The sequence below is a fragment of the Cryptosporidium andersoni genome (assembly GCF_001865355.1).
Source record: "Cryptosporidium andersoni isolate 30847 chromosome Unknown contig_25, whole genome shotgun sequence".
NCBI classification, from domain to species: Eukaryota; Apicomplexa; class Conoidasida; order Eucoccidiorida; family Cryptosporidiidae; genus Cryptosporidium; species Cryptosporidium andersoni.
Window position 1 is genome coordinate 148,121 of NW_027122911.1, and position 18,126 is coordinate 166,246.

Here is an 18,126-nt window from a genome sequence, read left to right on the forward strand (position 1 = left end):
CAGCTATATATAATACTACTAAGTTTAATTTAAATATTCATATTTAGAAATATGTAATAGGGGATCTATATACTATCTTTATTCATTGTGCTATTTTAACAAATTAACTACATATATAACCACAATTTACCATATTGGGAATAAGGATCTATTTATTACCTTGTAATTTCTAATATAAATAACTGTATAATCTCTTAAGATCAATCTTATCTATTTCATTAAATACCTTAAATTCATAATTTTTTTTGTTATTTTATATTTTTATACTCTTATTTATATTTATTGTATTAAAATTTGAATTCTAAATTATATGAAGATAGTACTTATATATAAGTTATAAAATCATTTAAAGAGTTATATTCATGGAACATTTTAAAAGGATTTTAGTAAATTTTTAGACTTTTTTTTAAATACATTACTATTATAATAATATATGTGAATCGTCCATTTGTGAAAATTGTCTTATTTTACAACATGCAAACTAAATATATATATAGATATATCAGTAATGGTAATATTGTATAGTCTTTTAGTATTTCTTACAAATATTCAATATTCAGTACTTTGGAACGATTCTTTAAATACCTCTAAATCTAATTCAACTATTATACTCACAGCATTACCACCTGTGACTATATTAGGAGAACCTAAAATAACTTTAGTAGTTCCTGCAAGAAAAGTATGCCACAAAGGATTTTATGATGATAGATATAATGTTTGTACATATTTAGATCAGAATGATGAAGTAACTCCAATATATTCAGTAAGTTTAAATATTTGAAACTAAAAAGATAATTATAATATCAAATCCTGATTCAGCCATGTCCAGGAAATGCAACAGTAGTTGAAGGATACTGCATTGGGATGATGACATCAGAATATGAAAAATACTGTCCAGGAAGGTAACAAATAAAATAAAAATATATTAATATTTATATTAATTATTCATAATTATTTAGGTATAAATTAAATAAGGAAGAACTTTGTATTAAATCTTCATCATATCAAGCTCAAAGAAAAATTTGTCCTGAAGGTTTTGAGCTAAAATCTAAAGGGCAAAGTGTAGAAAAGATATATAGATGCGTAAAAAAAATGTACTCTAAGCCAATAAAAGTACCAGCAACTGATATGTTTGAACATGAACATGATTCGAGAGACTTCTGTAAAAAATCTGAAAATCATTATTGCCCTGAAAAGAGTCATACAAAGCCAATTAAATATGTAATTCAATGTCCAAAAAGTGCAAAATTGATTAAGTCACTAGATAATTCTAAGGCTACATGTGAAACTAAGGTTACAGTAATACCTGATTATGATAGAAATTGTGGTGGAGTAAATTCAGGTTAGTTATTAAAATGTTCAAATATTCATTTATACTTTAATAAATTGACTTTTAATATTTAATTAGCTTGGTATTGGGATGAGGATTCTGCTTCATGTATAAAAATTAGAACTTCAGAACCAAAACTTCGTTGTCCACACCCTCATCCTAAATTAGGACCAGGTTTAGGTGATTGGGATACTCCTGAGTATCGACCACATCCAATATATAAATGTTTGGCAATACGAGGTAGAGCTAAGGTTATTGGTAAGCTATATAATATATTTATGTTGTTGAGTTTATTTTAATATTTTATATTATTATAAAGGATGTCCTAAGGGATACTCACTTAGGAGGAGAAAGTGTTACCGAATTATACATCTACCATTTGAAATAGATTGTAAACATGTGGAAGGGTATGTAGATTCCTTAATAAAAAAAAAATTTAATTAAAAGAAATTAATATCTTTTTAGATTTAAGTTTGAGTATGATTATGATACTAAGATTGGTGTTTGCAAGTTTACTCATGTTGAAAGTGACTATATTGGATTACCAAGTTATCCTTCTGCACGTGAAGCTCTGACTTCTCATCAGATATTCAAGAATACAAACGTTGAAAATATATTGCGTGCTTATCAACAAGGTTTATTTAATCTCCAAATGATTGAACAGGAATTAATGCAAGAATTTTCATATCGTTAATATTAAGGTTAGTTAAGGTCCAGTATTATTTTAAACTCTAGAAAAGAATATATTCTACATATAAATGAATATAGATTAATAAATAAGTTACAGTATATATCAAATAGTAAGATTTTATTTTATTTTAAAACATATTGATAATATTAAATTTGGAAACATCCTGAAGTTATACAGTACCCTAATGTCATAGGATGACTTCGTGGGAATATACCGCTCAATATCAAAATTTAGATAATTTAATAGTAATATTTTGGATATTTAAACAACATTTAAACAACAGTAGTCCCTAATATATACAGAATTATGTGGAGTTCCTTAGAATTAAGTCGTCCAATATTAAAGGCACTGAATGATCTTGATTTTGTTAATCCAACTCCTATTCAAAAAGAGGTTATTCCTCTAGCTTTAGCTGGCAGGGATATTCTTGCTGAAGCTGAAACAGGAAGTGGAAAGACGGCTGCATTTTTATTACCTACAATTGAGAGACTTCTGAAGTTTCCTGGTATAAGAGCTAGGAAAATGTCACCTTTAGGTCCAACAGGTGGATTAAATGCGACTAAAGTTTTGATTTTATTACCTAGTCGTGAATTAGCTATGCAGTGTTTCGATGTACTTGAATCACTCATTAAATATTGTTTAACTATTACTAGATGTATTGTTACTGGGGGAATGAGTCAATCTCAACATGAAATAACATTGAGAAACCAACCAGATATAGTCATTGCCACTCCAGGTAGAATATTGGATATGCTAATCAATACAATGGGTGTCCATCTTGAACTTTTAGAAATTGTTATATTAGATGAAGCAGATCGTCTTTTAGATATGGGATTTCGTAGAGAATGTCTTGAAATTTTACGTTATGTATCTCAATGTAGACAAACAATGTTATTCTCTGCAACTTTAAGTAGAGGTGTTGCTGATCTTGCATTACTTACACTTAGGAACCCTTGCAGAATATCTACTATAGGGTTAGGACCAAATGCAATACTAAGTAATACAGAAGGCATAACATCAGATGTATCAACTATAGGTCTTTCCACAACATTAAATCAAGAATTTGTGGAGTTAAATGAAGAGAAAGATCGTGAAGGAGCTCTTTTTCATATTTTATCTAAAATATATACAGAACGTGTAATTGTATTTTTTCAGACAAAGAAGGAAGCACGTAGAATCAGTATATTATGTAATATACTAGGATTTTCTGCAGTTGAATTACATGGTTATTTAACACAAGAGAAACGAAATGAGAATTTGGGACGTTTTACGAAGGGTGAATCAAAAATATTATTAGCTAGTGAACTCGCAGCTAGAGGTTTGGATATTAAAGGAATTACTGCCGTTATTAATTTTACACTACCATTGGAGGCCTCTAGATATATCCATCGTGTAGGTAGAACTGCTAGAATTGGTGAAAATGGAAATAGTATTACACTTTATTCTCAATCTGAGAGATCTAGACTTAAATCACTAATGAAACAAGTACTAAGAAAATCAGGATCTAGTACTTCCACAACTAAATTATGTAATTTAATGAAGAAACTGAAGTTTTCTAGTAATAATATTTCATATTGGTCAGAGCGTATTTTAGAATCTGAACCGAAAGTAAAGCAACAAATTAGAGCTAATATAGCCGAAAAGGAGTTACGTTTAGCAGAGTTGGAAGCTAATAAGGCAGAAAATATTTTAGTTTATAAAGAGAATATTAGTGGAAGACCACGTAAGAAATGGTTCCAAAGTACACTACAGAAGGAAATAGCAAAAAATCTGTCGAAAAGAGAATTGATTGAAAAAGCAGGTTTTGACATGAATGAATTAAATGATATTACATGTAAAGGTTTATTATTAAACTCTGATAGGAAGAAGAATCCTAAGGAACAAAATCATTTAAAAAGGAAATCTCCACATATAAATTATACTAGTAACCCTAAAAAAAGTTTACTTGGTACAAAAAAGAAAGCACTTTAAAAGTAGGAAGATTAAATAATTGTAATTTAATATAGCGGCTGTCTCACTCTTAAATATAGTAAATATAGTAGTAATAATTAAAATTTAAATAAAATTTTAAGAAATATTTCTTAATGTCTAGCTACGACGAACAAAATGTCTTTGCAAAGATTTTGAGGAGTGAAATACCTAGTTATCGAGTTTATGAAGATGAGAATTGTCTAGCCTTCCTTGATGCATTCCCAGTAGTAATGGGCCATACAATTCTGATACCAAAAACTAAATGTATAAATATACTTGATACTCCTGAAGATGTAGCATCCAAGGTACTAAGTAAGCTACCAATAATAGCTGAGGCAGTTAAAAAAGCTACTGGTGCCACAGGAATTAATATTATTTCAAATGCTGGTAGTGATGCAGGACAGGCTGTCTTTCATACACATTTCCACATAATTCCAAGATTTTCAGAGGACAATTTGTTGGCTTTTCCAAAAAGTATCGGTATGATAAATAGTGAAGAGGCTAATCACATTCAAGAACTCATAAAATCAAATTTAAATGTATGATATTTTTAATGTGTACATTTGTCTAGATATATTTTGGTGGTTGCATATTTCAATATTAATATAAAGATAATTTAAGTTAGCATTTCAAGTTATTGTATATTAGATAATTCATTAGACTTTCAAATAGCGTGTAAATTATACCTATTGAGGTAGTTGATTCAAACCACATTACTAGAAACAAATTTTCATTTTGAAACTCTCCAACCATAAATTTCCCCTTTTCTGTTTCCATATAGAAATTGCTACAGGAGTGATCTGTAGTATTGTATTCATTCAGTGCACTAACTAGAATAGCAGTGACAATTTGTACATCATCCATATTAATCTTTTCTTGATTTATTGCAGCAGATAGTATACCACCATCACCAGTGGAAATTCTGAAGTATTGTTATAGTATTTCAACACAAAACAAAATAGAATTTAGAAGACTTACACAATTGCATCTAAGTTCGGCTTACTTAATAATTCAATTTGCAACAATTTTGTTAGCTCTGTAGCTTTAATCATTATAGAAGTATAATATTTAATGAAAAGATATTGAATATAGGTATTAATTTAATAACACATATTTTGCCTATAGCGATATGTTACGAGGGTAATGTGGAGGTAAATGCAACTTTCAAAAATTTTATTTAAAATGGTATAAAGTTATGAATACTACTAATTACCATCTTTAATATCTTAATAACCCTGTGGAAAATATCTTTAAAGGTGAAACAAGCTTTAAGGATATTTCTTGTAATAAGTAATAATTTTTGAAGTAATTTTTGATAAAATATAAAACCATAGAACTTAATTTTTACCAAGAGAGTTTTCATGAGTTGCTAAACTATCCCCTTGTATTGAAAGCTCATCGGTTGAATTATCTACACTGGTCACTTTTTCTTTAGTACTATTATTCACTATAGAGATTCTGATTGGAATGAAGGAGTCTGCTCCATCTGATGCAGTGACATGTACTTTTCCCTTATAACTTCCAGATTTTCTATTTAAAGGGGTTATAGTTCTCCACTTGACTTCAAAATTAGATTGTATTGTCTGAAGAGGGGGGACTATTTCATCACTCATCTCAAACCATGGTAATCTGGGATTTCTTGGTTTGAGCTCTAGTGTTGAGTGTGGTAAGGGGAATTTATTTGTGCATGGAATACCAACACCTAAAAATTAAAATAATAACTATGTAGTACATAGTAATTAATATAAATTTAATATGAACTTACCTCGAGCGTCAACAGGGCTTTCCCAGCCAACCACTGCATTAGGTATTCTCCCTGTATAACCTGGTGGTTTATATTGAGTGGATATAACAGAATTTTTTCCATTATAAATATCATTATTCCATGGTAATTTTAAATAATTGTACTTTACATGGCCATCTTCATATATAATGCACTGGAATCTAGCTGGTTTATTTGGTAATGGATCCATCTTCATATCAACATCCCAATCAACAACTAATTTCCAACCTTTGGAAAAATCCTCTTTATTATCTTTTTTAACCATTATATCAGGTTCTACAAAGCTAATATATATTTGACTACTTGGTTTTCCAACAGTAGTTAAATCAGACCATAGAGGTGCAAGGATTCCATGCGGAGGAGCATAAGATGGTAACGCAGGTACAAAAGCTTCACTAAATATATGAGAAAAAGATATAAATCCGTTAACTGATACATACATCTCGGTAACAGTTTTCCCCAGTAAAGACCAGGGTCTAGGAAGTTTCACTTTTTGTATTCCATCATCTGAATTACGGAGATTTGTTAATTCTTGAATAGATGTATTTTTTGTATCTTTGAGGGGTTTTGTATACCAAATAAATTGTATATTTGGATTTTGAATTAATGTCTCATCTAAACTTATTGAATTTACATAATATCCATTATTAATATTCTTAGGATTTAATCTATAAAATATACGTTTCTTTTGTGGCAATTCACGACTTGCAATACTGAAAAAGGATATTTCCGGAGTAATTTTTTCTTCTATTTCAGATTCATTAGAAATTTCATCATCTGTATCTAAATCTTCTATATTTGGAATAAATCTTAGTATAAGTGAGGGTTTTAATGAGTTTTCCAAACTTTTGAATAAAAATGTACCTTGTGCTGATGCATTTGGATATCTAATAAATTTCATAATTGATGAAGGCTGAACTTGAATACCATATCCCTTACAATATAGTTTTATTGCTATACGCTCTGTACTTAAAGAAAAAAATTTTTCAGTACCAAATCTTTGAAAAGTAACATCAGAAAATGCAGTCAAAGCTTCATTAAGTGACCAATTTCCTCGAATATTGGAAAATTTTGCATTTTTATTCATCATAGATTCATTAAGGCCACTATTATAGCGAATAATAAGATATCCACTGATAATTCCTTGGTGAGTATGAGGTATGCAAGAAACTTCTAAATCACTATTTGTGGTACCTTCTTTAGCATAAAGAATTGTACCAAGAGGTGGATATACCCGAAATTCACCTTTTTTTTTTCTAGAATCCCCTGAATCAACTGTTGTAAGCTCAGCCATATATTCAAGTGTGCCAACACCAATATTACTAATAGGTATTTTGTGTCTTAAGCCCTCCAGTCCTATAAAGGATAGGCCTAAATTTGTAGTATTCCCATTTGGAAGAGATACATGAGGCTTGGGAACATTTACTACATTAATTATAGCTTTTAATCGATCACTAGTTATAATTTTATTCTTATTATTAGAGTCTAATAAAGAAACTAAAAGTGAAGCTGTATATACACCAGATTTCTCTCCAATACCTGTTATTTGAAGTGATGATGAACCTTTGGGTCCAATTGTATTAGGTATCTTGAATATAATCCATGTATGTTCTGGAATACCACCACTACTTACTTCACGTGGATTCTCTTCAATGTGTGATTTCTTATTTTGCATCATTTTTATGGCTTTGTAAAGGTTTAATATTCCGGAAGCTCGGACTGAATTTCTAAGATTAGATAATGGTGTAACAGATTTAAGTAATATTGATTTTACAGAATCAAAAGTCGTAGTAGGATCAAAGTAGTAAAGCATTGCAGCAGCACCAGATACATATGGACAGGCCATAGATGTTCCAGATAATTTTTTATATCCTTTGTGAGCACTTGTCGATAATATGTCAACTCCAGGAGCTGCTATATCTACGCTTCTATGCCCATAATTTGAGAATATTCCCAAACGTCCATTATAGTCTATTGCAGCAACCGATATCACATTTGGAAGTTGGTATGCAGCTGGATATGTAGGTCTAACATCATTATTATTATGATCATTCCCAGCAGCTACAATAAAAAGCATATTCTTATCAATACTCCTTCTAATTGCATCATATGTTGCTTGGGAAAAAGTTCCTCCCCCCCAACTGTTTGATAAAATATGAGCACCCATCTTTATTGCATAATTTATTGCCTTTACACTATCACTTAAGAAACCAATACCACTTCCACGCAAAAATTTGAGTGCCATTATTTTAACTCCATTCCAATTAATTCCAGATATACCTTCATAGTTATTTCCTTTTGCAGCTATTGTACCAGCACAATGAGTTCCGTGACCTTCATCATCAATTGGTGTTCCTTTATTATTAGCAAAATCATAACCATATATATCATCTACATAACCATTCATATCATCATCAACTCCAGGACGACCATAATATTCTTTTTGATTTATCCACATATTATCTACCAAATCAGGATGAGAGAAATCAACACCTGTATCAATCACAGCAACTATCACATCACGCCTTGATCTTTCTTCAATATCATTATAAGCACTATACTTACCATTTGCAGAATTTATTCCTAGATGTTCCCAAGCTAATAATACTCTTGCATCAATATTTGTTAGTTTGTTGTGCATTCCCCATTGTTCACTAAATTTTGGATCATTTGGTAAGATTCCCTTCACATCTGTAGAAAGGTGATCTGAAAGTGATACTTCCTGATCTACCTCAACATACTCAACTTCATCACTATATAAAAAACTATTTGAAAGTTTTGTTATATAGTCTGGTGTTCTGGAAGTATTCAGAACTTCCACAATCATCATATCCAAAGCATCTAGAACAGTTGCAGACTTTATACCTACCAACTCTTCAGCAGTTTCAGATATCTTTGATAAAACTTTAGATAAAAACTGAACACCTTCATTTCTGGGATATTGACCATTTTTTGACATTATACCAATAATATTAAACTCCTTTACAGCACGACTTAAGACCTTTTCCTTGTACTTCACAATTAGTCTTCCAGTAGATGAAAATGTGGACATTTTTTCATTATCTAAAGATCTTTGTTGTTTAAGTATATGTGGTAGAAATAAGCGATCTTCAATGGTAACTTTCGGTTGTACTGAGTGGTCTACTGGATTTTTTAGGTTTACTTCTATTGTTGAATTCCTACCTTCAACTACATTAATTGTCACTGAAGAACTATTAAACAAGTTACCACCAATTACTTCTCTTAGATTCATTAGAAGGGTTAGCAATATGAAAAGTAGCTCCGCAATGTAATTTCTGCACTGCATTATTTTACTCAAAAGTAGTTAACGAAATAAGCTTAGAATATATTTGAACATTATGTAAAAGTGTAGAAGCAACTTATTTAGGAACCTTTTACTAAAAAGATTCCATGCTCATTTACAAAAATCCGAATTGTGCATACATGTCAGTGGAAAACTGTGCAGAAAGTTTAATAATCAGAGTCATACTCGGATGCGAGATATGTTCCCGGTATCCTTTGCTATTGATACTGCCGGGGAGTGATTTTTAGAGACAGGATAAAGTCTCAGAATTAATTCCAAGAAGGGAAATTATTAGAAATTGAAATATATGTCACTAATCTGTTCCATATCTGGGGTATTAGCAAAAGATCCTGTAATTTCTAAGACTGGTTACATATTTGAACGTAAACTTATAGAAGAATATGTGAAGTCAAATGGGAAGTGTCCCTTTAGTAATGATGCATTGACAGTTGATGACTTAATAAGTGTACATACCGATAATAGAATTACTCCCCGTCTTCCTGCTAATACTAGCATTCCTGGACTATTAGAAATGTTACAAACAGAATGGGATGCAACTATGACAGAGTTATTCCAATTGCGCCTTCAAGTTGATCAATTGAAGATGCAGTTAAGCCAAAGCTTATACCAACAAGATGCAGCTTGTCGTGTTATAGCTAAATTAATTAAAGAGAGAGACAGTGCAAGAAAAGATTTAGAAGAGATACAAAATAGAATACTTGAAAATCCACCTATAGATATTTCTAGATCTACAGAAGAATCAGCTAATGATAGAAAGGATGAAATTTTGCAAGAATATGATGGAATTCCGATGAATTTAGTCGATGAATATATAAGATATGCTGATATGATGAGACCACTTAGGAAGAAAAGAGAGTTCGTTAACCTGGCTTCACCAATGGACTTAAAATCTCTAGATCATTCAAGACTATCCTTTAAATTAGGAAGTAAATCAAGTGACATTCTACTTGAATGTAGCCAATTATATAAAAACAAGGTAATTATTACTGGACATAATGATGGAGATATATATCTGACAGATACTCAGAAAGGTGACTCAATTTGTAGAATTGAAGGTAAAGCCTGTACTAGCATATTGTCATTGTTAGCAATACCGAGTGTTAATGTTGATATGAGTATTCCTGGTTCTATAATAGTTTCAAATAGTGGAGACACTGGTATTTTAGTATATTCCTTGACAGACACTGTTAATTTTGAGAATAAAAGTGACCTATATACTTTAAAATCGAACATACTTTTAGAATCAAAAACTACAGAGTTTTCAAATTTATCAGCACATCCATTAAATAAACAATTCCTAGCCAATTCAAAGAAACAGTCTCTCTTTTCATATATAGATATTGAGACTTGTAAAGCTATCTGTACACAATACATCTCAAATAATGTTTCCTACAACTATGCAAGTTTCCATCCAGATGGTCTTATTATTGGTGGAATTTTTGATGGAGGAGAAGTAATAGATATATGGGACATTAGGAATATGAATATTGCAACTCAACTCAAAGAACAACTTAGAGTTCCCAAAAATAATTGTAGTGATAAACTACAATTATGCTTTTCTAATAATGGTTATTATCTATTCTCCACAACATCTAATGGGTCAATCCTTTTATGGGATTTACGGAAGGGATTAGTATTACAAAATATAGAAAATACAACAAATAATAGAAACAATAGACTTATTTCTTTGGATGACAGTGGTAAATATATTGGAAGTGGATGGAATGAAAGAATTTCATTATTTACATTTAATACAAAAACCTCTATAGAAGAACTCGTTACTTTGTATTGTAACAGTAAGTCCTCAATAAATTATATTTCATTTGGTGAATATGCCAATTCTATCATATCAACATACAGTGATTCAACAATAGATATATGGCATTTGTAAGAGTAACTAGAATATAATGCTCGATAATTTGTATTTAATAGTTGATTACTTTAATAGTCCTAGGTCTATTTACACCCAATTTTTTAATATCTACCTCTTCTAGTAACTCCACCTCTTCCAAACGGTCTTGTTCTATTATTTGTTTGTCTAAAACCAATTTTATTTGAAATATGTTGCTGATTGACTCTTAAGTTACTTCCAAAGTCCTGATGTGAATTTGAAGTATTTGGAATTACCAGTTCTGGTAAATTGCTTGAAGCAGCACTAATTTGGAATGTACTTGTATCAACATCTTTGGTTTTACACATCAATTTTTGAATTGCATCTTCCCATTCTTTTAAATGTACAACTGGGATGTCAAAAACTGCACCATCTCCACTTTTAAGCAAAGTCATACATTGTATCTTCTCAATAAGACTTTCATATCCTCGTAGATTATTTTTGAGACATCTCCATATATATCCATTGCTTGCAATAGTATCTTTCAGTTTACTAAACTTTATTAAATAACTCTTAAATTCTTCTCTGCCATTTAAAACCGATCTATGTGGGATTTCGGATATTTCACTATTTATTCCAGTCAGTTCTATTAAACAATATGCCAATGCATCTATAGCACATTCTGGAATATCAGGAACATTTTCCATATTATTTAAACTCAAATCATTATCTCGGTCTTCTATTTGTTTCCTTTGTCTTTTTTTCTGTGTATTGTGTTGTAACTTTTTCCACAGTTTTATGATGATATCTTTGGCTGGTTTCACTACAGAATTAAGAATTGTACTGGAAATATTTTTCCCTACCAAATATTCCCCTATAGAGTTAGCCGTCTTTTGAAGAATCTCCTCAAATTGAGGAGCACCGATTCTTTGAAAATTAATATTCCCAATTTTTTCAATATTTAATAAAAAAGGGTAGTCACTCATGTTGCAAAATAGAATAGCTGTTCCAAATTTCCCTGCTCTTCCAGTACGTCCTGCACGATGAATATATGTATCTATATCTCTTGGTGGTGCAAGCTGTATAACAACAGCTATATCGTCAATATGTAACCCTCTAGCTGCTACATCGGTTGCTACTAAGCACCGATAACGACCTTCTTTGAAAGCTTGCAGAGCTATTTCTCTTTGACTTTGCTGAATATCTCCATGTAGTACTTGGCACATGTCACTGATTGTACTTCTCATAGAGATTTCATTTGCAGTCTGCTTAGTTTCAGTGAAAATTATACATTTACCATGAATACCTGCATACATTGTAATAATATCTTTAAGTAAAGCTGTTCTTTGAGGATATGCACATTGGATTGCTAAGTGACGAATTCTAGTATTTCCACGATCATTTGAATCTTCATTTCCATCAACAGATATATTTGTTACATCAACTGTAACAGTATCATTAGACATAATTTCATTAACAATTTTCTTAATCCATGATGGTACTGTAGCACTGAATAGTAAGATTTGAAATCTTCTATTCTTATCTGTATTTTCTTCAGATGTCTGTTTTTTAACAAAATCTATCACTTTATCAACATATTCCTTAAATCCCATTTCTAACATTTTATCTGCTTCATCTAATATTAAAACATTAATTTTACTAACATTAAGTATGTTTCGTTCAATAAAATCTAGAACCCTACCAGGACAACCTACAATAATATCCACTCCTTTCTTAACTTCTTGTATCTGAGGATATTCAGGTGAACCCCCATATATGCTTACAACTTTATAACGATTATTACCCTTCATAAGTTCAAATTCATTGCTGACTTGTTGAGCAAGCTCTCTCGTAGGTAGTAATACAAGTACTAGAGGCTTTCTGCCTATTTCATTAGTATGAAATTTACCTTTTTTAATTAGTCTCTCAATTACTGGTAATACAAATGCTAACGTCTTGCCAGTACCTGTTTTAGCCTTACCTAAAATATCATTCTTATTGAATATATAATTAAAAGACTTTGCTTGAATAGGAAATAACCTATTAATACCACGTTTTTTCAAAATTTCCATAGTTTCAGTACTAAGAGGATATAATTCAACTGAAGACTCCTCATTAACTTCAACTTTTCTCTTTTTTATCTCCATTTTCCTCTGATCACTATCTAACAATTAGCTATATTCTACAAGTCAAATCTGAACCTGTCAAGTAGATCAATAATGGCAGGGTAGATAGCGCTAAAATAGTTGCACTAAAGAATATAATTACAATAATGTGGTTTGAAAAGTTAAAATTATATTTCAAATAGTTAATATTGATTTAAATAAAGAAAACTAATGTTAATATATTACTAATTAAACTGAAATAACATATATTGTTTCTATAGTGCTATATTAGATACTTTAAGTTATATTGACTACTCACTTAAAAATGAGATTAAACTAGACTGAGAACAAGTTTCACTTCTACAACAAGAATTCTGATTAATATAATCATCATCATTGAATACTAGTTGTAACTTGTCCATCAGATCTTGGTGTTCATTGGACACTTCCCCAAGTACATTAATTGTTTCTCTAGCTAATTCAAATAGGTTGGGTGACATTTCTTCTATATTAAATGTTCTAAGTTCATTATTAAATTTAGATTTGTTAACTTTGTGAGTTGGAAGGTTATCTTTAGAATATATAAGATTTGATTTAGATGTACTATCTGTTGTAAATACTTCATTAAAATCTTTTGTGTATTTCTGTTTTTTCAACAGCATTGATTGTACTTGATAATTATTATCATGCGATGCATCATTAAAGTCCCATTTATAAAAGGATTTATCATCTTTGTCTCTCTGAATTTCATGAGGATGAAAAGTATCATAAGAATCATAGTTCTTATAAGTGTCTACACTTTGTATTTGCACACTCATATCTTCATTATCAAGATTTTCCGAAGATAATTTAGTTAAAGTCCTGATTCCATAATTCATAAAATCTAGGTTTTCATTATTTATAAAGTCTTTTTTATGGGAATACAAAAATTGTACAAATTTTTGTAGTTTACGTATTTGTTCAACCAATGACGTCTTTATATAGTTAATATTATTTCTAACAGCCAATTCAAAATTTCTATTAGTAATATATTTGTTATTTTCGACTTCAGTTTCTTTTAATCTCTGTTCCAAATCCCATATTTGCTCATTTAGTATTGTTTTTTCTTTCTGTAGTTCTTCTACTTTATTTGAAATTTTTCTTTGTAGACTAGCGACTTCTTGTGATAAATTCCGCTCTCTATATTGTAATCTCCTTTTCTCATTTTCTTCCTTTCTACTTCTTTCTTTTAAATCTCTTAGTTCATATTCAATTAGTTTATTTTTACTTTTTAAATTTCCAAGTTCATTATTTAAATCATTATTTTCCATTTCACAATTCCGTATCTTTAATTCCAAACTCTCAATTCGTATAAGTCTTTCATCTAGCTGATTTCTCAAATTAAGAATAGTATCTTCATAATTATTGATGCATGTATGATCTATCCCACTCGTCTCGTTCCCTCCATCCATGATTGCAGAATCTAAGAATTTCTTCAAGGACTGTTGTGATTCGCAAGCACGAGTTTTCCACACTCCAACTTGTCTTTGTGTATGCTCCAGCTCTAACTTTAAAGTATCTATTTCACCCTGTAGTGAGTTTGTAATTTTTTGATTTTCCATCAAAGTCTTCTTATTCTCTTTTTTCAATTCCTTTTGGTGTTCCTGAAGAGCTTTTAGTTCTGCCTCATTGTACTTCAATGATCCCTGTAATGCTTCAATTTCAACCTTTTGCTGAGCTATAATGGAAGCAGCATTCTCAAGCTCTTTGATAACTTCATGGAAGTAATCTTCTGAAAGATGAATCTTTTTCGGTTTTGCTGATAGTTCAACTGAGTTCATCTCTGTAACTTTAAGAAAAAAAGGAGACACTCCAAATAAGCTTAGAACTAGACAATTATTTTCATTAGTTAAATGCTTAATTTTAGTCTTAAATAATTTTTTTCAAAAAAGAAAAAACCTTTTTATTTTTTCTTGTTCACTTTTACTCTATGCAGTCAATGTGGCTAGAGCGTCCAGTGAGCACTACGTATCACACTAGCTTTTTTGTTAGCTAATTTATTTTTTTTATTTTCTTATTTTTTCTGTCTTATTCTCACTTATTATATTGTAATCTTATTATCCTTGAAACTTTACACTAGAATAAATTGATACTTCATAAATTCAATAATCAAGGTGATAAATCATAACTATTCACTAAAGAGGTATAATAATAAATTTGGTAATAACTATTTCTTTAAGACAGGATAAATAGGTTCCATTAGAATTCCACATGTCCCTTTCTTTCCAGCTTGTATAGCTAGTTTAATATAACCATTTTCACCCCAATTTTCTCCCCAACTATTTCTTACAAGCCAATACTCCTTCCCACTAGATATATCGAGATCATATCCAACTAAAACAACTGCATGGTTAATATCTGTACCACATGGTGCATCAAAAACACCTTTTTTATAAAATTGGAAAGGTGCCTGATTTGCCTGAATTGCTACAGAAATTGGCCCATATTTGGCAACTGCTACTTTTAGAGCATTTACATTATTTGGTACTACATTGCGATATGAATCTAATATATACCTTATGGGATTTCTACAGTTACTAAATTTACAACTTTTTTCATTAGCAATATATGGATATTCTTCTTCTGTGCAAAGATACTGATGTTCCATAACATATTGAAATGCTAAATCTAAACTTCCCCCATCACATCCAAAATTTCCATTATTGCGAGTACAGTCAACGAACTGCTGTTCACTTAATTTAACTAGTTTTTCATTCTTTTGGGCACAGACAGCACTCTCAAGAGATGTAACAACTGAAAAAGCCCAACATGATCCACAATATCGCTGATCTCTTACTGGATTAACACATCCTGCATCTACCCAATTTACAAAACGAGGAGGTGATATATTCTCCATTTTATCACTAGATAAAATATTATGACTATCTGAGAACCTCTTATTTTTGTGTTGTGGATGATAGCCCATAAAATTGTGCATAAATTCTTCATGGGTTAAATCACCATATTCATTCATTTCTAGTACATAACTAAATCCTTGATTATTACTCATCTTTATAAAGTTCATATTCCTTCTAAATATTGAATAACGATATCTTTCCTCCGTTAAATTTGAATATTCTTTTTTATATTTTCGTTTAAAATCTTCAAATTGGTTCTTGAACTCTTGTTCACTTGGATACATAGAGTTATCTGTATCACTATCATCTATATCATGTTTATTAGAATTGAATACTACCCAATATACTGAAATAACTAATATTAAAACAATAGTTAATAATGTAATCAAAAAAATCTTTTGAATTTTTTTATTTGGCTCTGGTTGTTGATTAGTACCAGTTAAAAGTGCGATATAAGGACCAGATAGGTATCCCTGATTTTCTTCAATAGAATCCCGAATTTCCATATTCTTTCAAATTTAATTTGATGTTTTTTAATATTTAATTAAAATTAATAGCAAATAAATCTTAAAAAAAGTCAAGTGTGACCCCACAAGATGGGGCATGCAATCCTACATGTCCATTGTGTATATTATTGACATCAACATCTCTAACTTTTAATACACATTTCTCAATTATTGACATATTAGATCTGTATTTTAATTTTTCACGTTAAAAACATTTTTTTTATAATCTTAAAAATAGATTTAAATAAAAAATCCTTGTAGAAATATTCAATTTCCTTTAGTCTCGTATAGATATATTAGAGTCTAGAGTTTAGAATAATATGTACTAGAATAGGAATCTAATGAATTTTCTTCATTACCTGTTGCACTAGTAGATATATCCAATTCTTTATAATTTGGATATATATTGTAGTTCTCAATATAATTCAACTCATAACTATCTTCAACAAAGTCATAATTCATTGTAGCACCAAATCTATATAAAATTAAACCACAAACTAGAATAAATATACCAATGAAATCTTCTATATGAGGAGTTGTTGCTTCTCTCCCAACTAAAGTAGATGAAAAAAAAACAAATGTTGTTAAAGGAAGTCTCATAGTAGAAACAATGAAACTAGTAGCAGCAGAACCATGTTTTATCACCATAATACTAAATATATTACATATAATATTTGCTATAAAATATGTAAAAACTGGTAATTGAACTAATTCACACATATCACATGATCTTTGTTCATCATTACCACAATTTGTTGTTACTATATTCTGCTTCAAAAATAAACATCTTGACCCTTGACTAAGTAATGAAGGAATTTCTGTTATCTCAATTTTAAGTGGTCCAAGTATTGGCATCGAATTTATAGGTGCTAAAAAAAATCCAACAATTACTTGTGCCAATGCAACATTAAATTGTAAATAGTGTTCATTCAAAGAACTTGTTTCTCTAAATGTCATATCTTTGTATACTGAACTAGCTGATGCTGGTATACATGAAATTATAAATAAAATATTAAATATGAAATAGTTTGACTTATCTGACTCTGAAATATCCCTAAACCCCAAAATTACAGCAGATTTTACTATAAAAATTCCAATAATCATAATAAAAGCTCCTAAATATTGCATAATATGAAATTTATCTTTGCAAAATATCGTTAACATTGTTAATGTAATAGGTGTACAAAATTGCCCAAGAATGACTTGCATTACACCTGATGTATGTACACTTGCAAGTAATGTTAGAATACTTCCAAAACTATCTAAAAATCCCATAATCCAAAATTTTCTAAGCGGAATCTTTAAAGTTTCATCTGATATATTATTTTTCAAATATAATATTAATACAATTATTCCAAATAATGGAACATATAATCCAGATATTAATTGAGTTAAGAACCATACATGATTTGGCATTGCATTAGTCATTTTCTTAAAATATACTGAATTTACTACTGAAGAGAGTAGTAATCCTAACATACAAAAAATAAGATAAAAATTTTTCTTTATTAACTTGTAGTAGTCTTTTATAAATAAGAATAATCTGCAATTTTGCATAGTTTCTGTAAATCCATAATCCCCAGTTTGTATATTCGCAGTATTGCTAATATTGAACAAATTATTAAGTATAAATGATGGATTCATAATTTAAAAGGAAAATGGTCAAAATCTACATAAACGGTATAAC

At 30.0% G+C, this 18,126-nt stretch overlaps 10 protein-coding genes across 10 annotated transcripts; 4 read left to right on the plus strand and 6 right to left on the minus strand.

The window, feature by feature from the left end:
- Window positions 1-508: 508 nt before the first annotated feature.
- Window positions 509-2,024, plus strand: cand_018610 (uncharacterized protein; the record flags this gene model as incomplete). Its single annotated transcript, XM_067212094.1, has 6 exons — window positions 509-763; window positions 820-902; window positions 960-1,342; window positions 1,409-1,588; window positions 1,650-1,737; window positions 1,796-2,024. 6 exons carry the CDS (start codon window positions 509-511, stop codon window positions 2,022-2,024), a joined length of 1,218 nt encoding a protein of 405 aa, XP_067066391.1.
- Window positions 2,025-2,327: 303 nt separating this feature from the next.
- cand_018620 (DEAD DEAH box helicase family protein) lies at window positions 2,328-3,992 on the plus strand (the record flags this gene model as incomplete). The annotated part of the gene is made up of 1 exon (XM_067212095.1): window positions 2,328-3,992. One exon carries the CDS (start codon window positions 2,328-2,330, stop codon window positions 3,990-3,992), a length of 1,665 nt encoding a protein of 554 aa, XP_067066392.1.
- Window positions 3,993-4,105: 113 nt separating this feature from the next.
- Window positions 4,106-4,537, plus strand: cand_018630 (HIT domain-containing protein; the record flags this gene model as incomplete). The annotated part of the gene is made up of 1 exon (XM_067212096.1): window positions 4,106-4,537. The coding sequence occupies one exon, from the start codon at window positions 4,106-4,108 to the stop codon at window positions 4,535-4,537; it is 432 nt and encodes a 143-aa protein (XP_067066393.1).
- Window positions 4,538-4,613: 76 nt separating this feature from the next.
- On the minus strand, window positions 4,614-5,044 carry cand_018640 (uncharacterized protein; the record flags this gene model as incomplete). The annotated part of the gene is made up of 2 exons (XM_067212097.1): window positions 4,614-4,914; window positions 4,971-5,044. 2 exons carry the CDS (start codon window positions 5,042-5,044, stop codon window positions 4,614-4,616), a joined length of 375 nt encoding a protein of 124 aa, XP_067066394.1.
- Window positions 5,045-5,329: 285 nt separating this feature from the next.
- cand_018650 (S8 S53 family serine protease) lies at window positions 5,330-9,082 on the minus strand (the record flags this gene model as incomplete). The annotated part of the gene is made up of 3 exons (XM_067212098.1): window positions 5,330-5,694; window positions 5,758-6,170; window positions 6,216-9,082. 3 exons carry the CDS (start codon window positions 9,080-9,082, stop codon window positions 5,330-5,332), a joined length of 3,645 nt encoding a protein of 1,214 aa, XP_067066395.1.
- Window positions 9,083-9,386: 304 nt separating this feature from the next.
- Window positions 9,387-10,991, plus strand: cand_018660 (U-box domain-containing protein; the record flags this gene model as incomplete). Its single annotated transcript, XM_067212099.1, has 1 exon — window positions 9,387-10,991. The coding sequence occupies one exon, from the start codon at window positions 9,387-9,389 to the stop codon at window positions 10,989-10,991; it is 1,605 nt and encodes a 534-aa protein (XP_067066396.1).
- Window positions 10,992-11,074: 83 nt separating this feature from the next.
- On the minus strand, window positions 11,075-13,078 carry cand_018670 (DEAD DEAH box helicase family protein; the record flags this gene model as incomplete). Its single annotated transcript, XM_067212100.1, has 1 exon — window positions 11,075-13,078. The coding sequence occupies one exon, from the start codon at window positions 13,076-13,078 to the stop codon at window positions 11,075-11,077; it is 2,004 nt and encodes a 667-aa protein (XP_067066397.1).
- Window positions 13,079-13,347: 269 nt separating this feature from the next.
- cand_018680 (uncharacterized protein) lies at window positions 13,348-14,856 on the minus strand (the record flags this gene model as incomplete). Its single annotated transcript, XM_067212101.1, has 1 exon — window positions 13,348-14,856. One exon carries the CDS (start codon window positions 14,854-14,856, stop codon window positions 13,348-13,350), a length of 1,509 nt encoding a protein of 502 aa, XP_067066398.1.
- Window positions 14,857-15,242: 386 nt separating this feature from the next.
- Window positions 15,243-16,439, minus strand: cand_018690 (papain family cysteine protease; the record flags this gene model as incomplete). Its single annotated transcript, XM_067212102.1, has 1 exon — window positions 15,243-16,439. The coding sequence occupies one exon, from the start codon at window positions 16,437-16,439 to the stop codon at window positions 15,243-15,245; it is 1,197 nt and encodes a 398-aa protein (XP_067066399.1).
- Window positions 16,440-16,742: 303 nt separating this feature from the next.
- On the minus strand, window positions 16,743-18,083 carry cand_018700 (uncharacterized protein; the record flags this gene model as incomplete). The annotated part of the gene is made up of 1 exon (XM_067212103.1): window positions 16,743-18,083. The coding sequence occupies one exon, from the start codon at window positions 18,081-18,083 to the stop codon at window positions 16,743-16,745; it is 1,341 nt and encodes a 446-aa protein (XP_067066400.1).
- Between the last annotated feature and the right edge of the window lie 43 nt (window positions 18,084-18,126).